Source organism: Cryptomeria japonica, chromosome 10 (genome assembly GCF_030272615.1).
Source record: "Cryptomeria japonica chromosome 10, Sugi_1.0, whole genome shotgun sequence".
Lineage (NCBI taxonomy): Eukaryota > Viridiplantae > Streptophyta > Pinopsida > Cupressales > Cupressaceae > Cryptomeria > Cryptomeria japonica.
In genome coordinates, this window is record NC_081414.1 from 850389871 (window position 1) to 850395689 (window position 5819).

At 33.5% G+C, this 5819-nt stretch overlaps 1 protein-coding gene across 1 annotated transcript; it reads left to right on the forward strand.

Moving 5' to 3' along the window:
• The first annotated feature begins 2707 nt into the window (after window positions 1–2707).
• Window positions 2708–5315, forward strand: LOC131065171 (cold-responsive protein kinase 1-like). Its single transcript, XM_057999608.2, has 7 exons — window positions 2708–3416; window positions 3628–3750; window positions 3856–3983; window positions 4063–4276; window positions 4371–4602; window positions 4690–4840; window positions 4936–5315. The coding sequence occupies exons 1-7, from the start codon at window positions 2708–2710 to the stop codon at window positions 5248–5250; spliced, it is 1872 nt and encodes a 623-aa protein (XP_057855591.1). The 3' UTR covers window positions 5251–5315.
• Window positions 5316–5819: the final 504 nt, after the last annotated feature.

A 5819-nucleotide genomic window follows, 5' to 3' on the forward strand; every position in this document is an offset into this window, starting at 1 on the left:
GTAGCCTATGTTGCATCTTTTGGCAGCATTCTTCTTTGGGTTCCAGATCTATGCAAAATTTAAGGGTTTGAAGTCCCTTTAAAACTTGTTGTAAGGGGTTTCAAGTCCCGTCAAAAACAATTTTATCCTTAATAGAAAACATAGTTTCAAAAAATATCAATGATTATAGTAAGCTTCAGAGAAAGAAGATCGACTATGCTCTTTATTGAAGGGTTAATTGAATCTCTCAAGTGGCTAGTTGTAACTTTTTAACCACCTATCCTAAGAGAGGTTATCAAGTAGGCTTTGGAAATTCAAACTTTAATGTTAAAGAGTAATTTATAGATGGAAATTTTTATTCAGAAGAACCTATCTCACAAGATATGTATTATAGATTCAAATTTTTACATTAGGACTAGACATTGAGGTGGGAAATAAATTGAAAATGCATAAGTTGTGTTTCATTTACAAGAATCCATGGTTTCCTAAACATAGATATATAGAGAAATTAAAATTTCCAAGTATATTTTGGTAATGCCTAATCATGAGTTAGGCTCTAGAGGACTGAAACCAAAAGGTGAAGAAGACCATGCAAAAGAGGAAGATGCCATCTTGAGAGACACTCTTTTGATTTTCTCTAGTACATTGAGCTACAATCTCTTGTACATTTATGGTTTCTTGTGAGGTCAAAGGGTAAATTTTACCATTGGAATTGATTCCACTCATAACTTCACTATTGACATATTATTGAGCAAGTGAGACATCAAGTTAGAGGAAATTTAAGGTTCAATGTTATGATGGCTAATAATTTTACCATCCAACGTAGTCAAAAGATCCCCCAATTAAATTTAATCTATAAGCATATGATATGAAGGATGAATTCTATATGACCAGTATGGAAAATATACATATATGGCTTTAGGTATCTAGTAGTTGCACTCATTCAAAGACATTACTATCAACTATGGATTCAACAACAAAAAGAATCGAGAGAGATGTGTCATAATAGTAATCTCGTGTATATAAGATTATGAAACTAAATTCAAATAGATCATTATCCTAGGAATTTATCATTCCTTACATCATATTTATTATTTATATGAAGCTAGCATTCTCTACCAAAGTTATTAATTCAAAACATATGATTAACATTGTAGGTGTTATTATTTTGCATCACTACAATGAATTTATCCCTAGAAGATAAAATGGAAATTTATAGGAACCTAAAGTTGGTAAAGCTATCAACTAAAGCTTTGAGATTTCCACAATCCATATTGTATAATAGTTTGTTTTTCTGGATTCGATTGTGTGTGTTATTGTAAAGCTATCAACCTTATAATGGGAATAGAGGAAAACTAGATCATAAGTATTTGTCCATTGAAACAAACTAGTTAACCAAAGTCTATGTTGTTTTTGGATTAAATAATGTATGTATTATTGTAATAATATTTTGGATAACACTCCATGAGATAATTCTCCTTTTTTTTGGTTAAAATTCATACATGATCTAATCAAGAAACAGTAGAAACTAACTTATAAATTGTGGAAATTTGATATCATTAATAGATAACCAAGCTTACCTAGATTTTATCCATTAATTTAAATTTAGAAATTAGAATTAGCAAATGGTGATTTTTTCAAATGTAAAACTAAAATTCATATATAAAAGTTAAAAAAAATTATTATAAAAATCCAATGAATATAAATAGGATTGATGAGAGCTTCTAGTAGTAAACACGCAGTTACGAGGTTCAGTTCCCCCTAGCCCATGTGGTATTGGATGATGTGTCTTCCTAGTTTCATCAATCACATTAAAAAGTTTATTTGACGTACTACAATTTATTTAATTAAATAATTCATAAAATTGTCTTCTCAAGTCTCCATAAATTATATGAATAGAATGTGATATCACTTGATTGAATTCAAACAATAATAAATAACTCTTTATCTTAAAATTGGTTTTATGGTTGGTAGTCAATTGTGTTTTGTATCATTTGTTAGACTTGATTTAAACTTGTATAAATATTCAAATGTCACATTTGAATTATCATGTCATTCAACTCAACGAAATTGGAAAAATACAATATCATATGATGACATTCATATATAATTAATTTCTCTAGAGGGAATTTTTTTTCTTTGTGCACTTCATTTGAAAACTAATGATGCCGTATATGGTTTACCTTCTAGATAGTCCATCCATTAGTAAACGTTGAATACCATTCTAAATAATTTGTTCTCCTTGCTGGATAGGTTCTGGAATCCGGACTTTTTCAATTGCTGGGTGGATTGTAGTGAAATTGCCGTTATTTGTGGGATATTGAAGATATTTTATCTTCAAGTTGATTCCAATCGAGTTGCCAGCGCAATTGACATATACCATATTTCTGGGAGATTGATTTACTTTTACTTGCTCTAAACCAAGAAGGAGGAACGAAATATTTGACTCTAATAATGTATTGTGTTGATTGTCATAGTTGTCTTTCTTTGACTTCTTGGAATGCAATAAACAATATAGTTGTAAGAGTCGTGAAAATAGACAACTCACCTCCAATTTGAAAGTCTACTTAAAAATCTTCTCTCATTTGATAGATAACTCACCTGCAATTTGAAAGACCAGTTAAAAAACTTCTCTCCAATATCAATTGGAAAATCCAGAGCCATAACTGGAAGTGGCTGGCAAATGGAGAATAGCGTAAGGCTGATTATTTTATTTGCCATGTTAATAATGGCCCTTATTAGAGCAGATCCAGAGACCAGACTATTAGCCTTCGGATGCAACACCACTCCCTACAACAACGCTAAAGTCTTTGAGAAAAATTTCAAAGCAGCTCTGGAAGCCGTGGTGGAAGATGTCGTTTTATCTGGATTTGCTACAAAAAGTGTGGTGGAAGGAACAGATCAGGCAGATTCAGTATATGCACTGGCGCAGTGCAGAAAGGATAAGTCCTCTGCTGATTGCGCTAACTGCATAAATGTAGCAACGAAACAAATTGCCATCTGTAACAATGTTATCGGCGGCAGGGCAATCTACGACGGATGTTTTGTGCATTTCGAGAGCTTTAATTTTTATAATATGTACACTGATGATGGAAATAAACAGGTGTGCGGTGATGCCAACACGACCACCGCCAATTCATTATCGGCATCTGCTCGAAATTTGATAAGCGATCTTTGCACTGCAACTCCGCGAATAAGAGATTTTTTCGCTGCGCAGACGAGACAAGGGCCATCTAATACAACAATCTATGGACTTGCCTCGTGTATGCGTTCCCTTCAAAGGGATTCCTGTGAAAAGTGCCTGACTGTTGCCCAAGAAAACATAAATAAGTGTTTTCCTCTCTCCGAGGGACGGGCTGTGGACGCCGGCTGCTACTTGCGATACGATACCAAACCTTTTTTTCCAAGCAATGTGACTATAGATTTCTCACCGAGAGGTTACAATTTAATTATATTCAGTTCAAGAGTTTGCAGTTTTCTCAACGCTTTCCACACTTATCCTTAGAAGCAAGATTGAATTCACAGTTTCAGAAACGTAATTTCATAAAATCAAGAAACAGTCGATCAACTTAATCGCTTTTGTTTAAAATTTGTCAGACATTTACTCTTACATACAATGATTTCTTTATTTTCCACTTTGTTTTTCAGGGAAGAAGGCGAGATCTACAGTTTCGATAATAATTGGTGTTGTGGGAGGGGTATTCATACTTGGCCTTATAACTTGTCTCCTTTTCTTCCGGAAGAAGATAATGCGCTCAAGCCTGAAACGAGGTAAACTCTTAAGAGCTAAATTTTATATATTATAAATAAGGAAGCAAAAGACTTGCAACTCAGTTCGATCTTGATTATTACTAATATAACAAAAATATCGAACAGCGGATATTGAAGGAGCAACGGAACTCCGTGGGCCAGAAGATTTTGACTTCAAGATACTGAAAAAGGCAACTAACGATTTTGATCAAGCAAATAAGCTTGGAGAAGGAGGGTTTGGTGAAGTATTTAAGGTAAATTATTATTTATTTGCTGTCCATATTAGCCTTCTGTTTTGATGTATCCAAACGATGAGTTCCTTGATATTTGCAGGGTACGTTGAAAAGTGGCAAAGTTGTGGCTGTTAAGAAGCTGACATTAGGTCACTCTGCCCGTGCAATTTCTGAATTCGAAAGCGAAGTGAGACTCATTTCCAATGTTCATCACAGAAATCTTGTGCGTTTAGTCGGATGTTGCAGACAAGGCCAAGAAAGGCTCCTGATTTATGAGTACATGCCCAATACCAGCCTTGACAGAATATTATTTGGTTTGCTATTGCTGAACTTCCCTCATTTGTTTCTTTCTTCTGTTACAACAAATATGATAGGTTTTGAAAGTCTAGTGAATTGCCCTACATGTAGGAAAAAATAAAAGACTTCTGAGTTGGAAGGAAAGGTTCAACATTATCCTGGGCACTGCTCGTGGTCTGGCCTATCTCCATGAGGAATTCCATGTCTGTATCATCCATCGTGATATTAAATCAAGCAATATATTACTTGACAACAACTTTCAGGCGAAAATAGCAGATTTTGGGCTGGCAAGACTTCTTCCAAATGATAAAACTCATGTTAGCACAAGATTTGCAGGAACACTGTGAGGAAACTCCTACTTTATCTACTAATTTTTTTAATTCCAATGTTTTCAATGGAGACAGTAACACTATATTTTTGGATTTTGCAGAGGATACACAGCTCCTGAATACGCTAACCGTGGGCAATTAACAGAGAAAGCTGACACCTATAGCTTTGGTGTGGTGGTTCTTGAAATTGTCAGTGGTAGAAAAACCATTGACTTGAAGCAACCACCTCATATGCAGTATCTTCTTCAATGGGTATTTAAAAATTCTAATAATATTCTTTTTATCCTCTAATCCCACCATTCTCTCCCTTTAATATCTTGATTATTCGCTTAAAAAACTTTTGGCAGGTTTGGAGCCTATACGAAGATAACAAGGTTTTAGAGGTGGTAGAATGTGAAAAGGAGATGGAAGGGTATAGCGAAGAAGAGGTTTTAAGGGTGATAAACCTTGCGCTTCTATGCATACAAGCTTCCATCAGACAAAGACCATCAATGTCTGAGGTTGTGACAATACTGTTATCTAACGATGAGATTGAATTTCAAAAACTTCTACAACCATCATTTGTAGACATGGGTAACAAAGCAAATGGACAATGTTCCAATTCTGGCACATCTTCATCTCAATCTAATGCAACGATTACAGAATCCCTTAATGCTCTTTAAGAGTCATTATTTCTCTTGTTCATGGAAACATGGAGAGAAGCAAAGAAGGTTGGATTGTTAATTTCTAATCGATTATATAATTCCCCCTTCCTATTTTCAAATGGGATTTAAAATACTTAAATATATTTTTTCCCTTTCTATCTTGAAATATAATCATGAAATTTTTAAAAGGACACGTAACAAATTGAAACATCTTAGTGCTATTTTCAATATAGAAACTAGAATTAATTTTACAAAATAATAGCAGATTTTGTAAAGATTTAGGTTGTCTATGAAAATTCTACTGTTTATAAATAAAAACTTGTCTAGACCATAAAATTTCATAAAGAAAATAATATTGAGAAAATGTGTTAGATTTCTTATATTAGAATAATTGTCATACTCATGTCTATAAGAACAAGATATGACATTGCAAATGAAATTGTACAAACATGAGCAGATGAATGTCCAAACAAGATAAAGAATGCTAATATAATGTAAATAAGGTTTTCAAATATCTGTATGAAACATTAGCTTATTGTAGATTTCAAAACAAAGGAAATAACAAAAGACAAACAATGTTAGAGAAA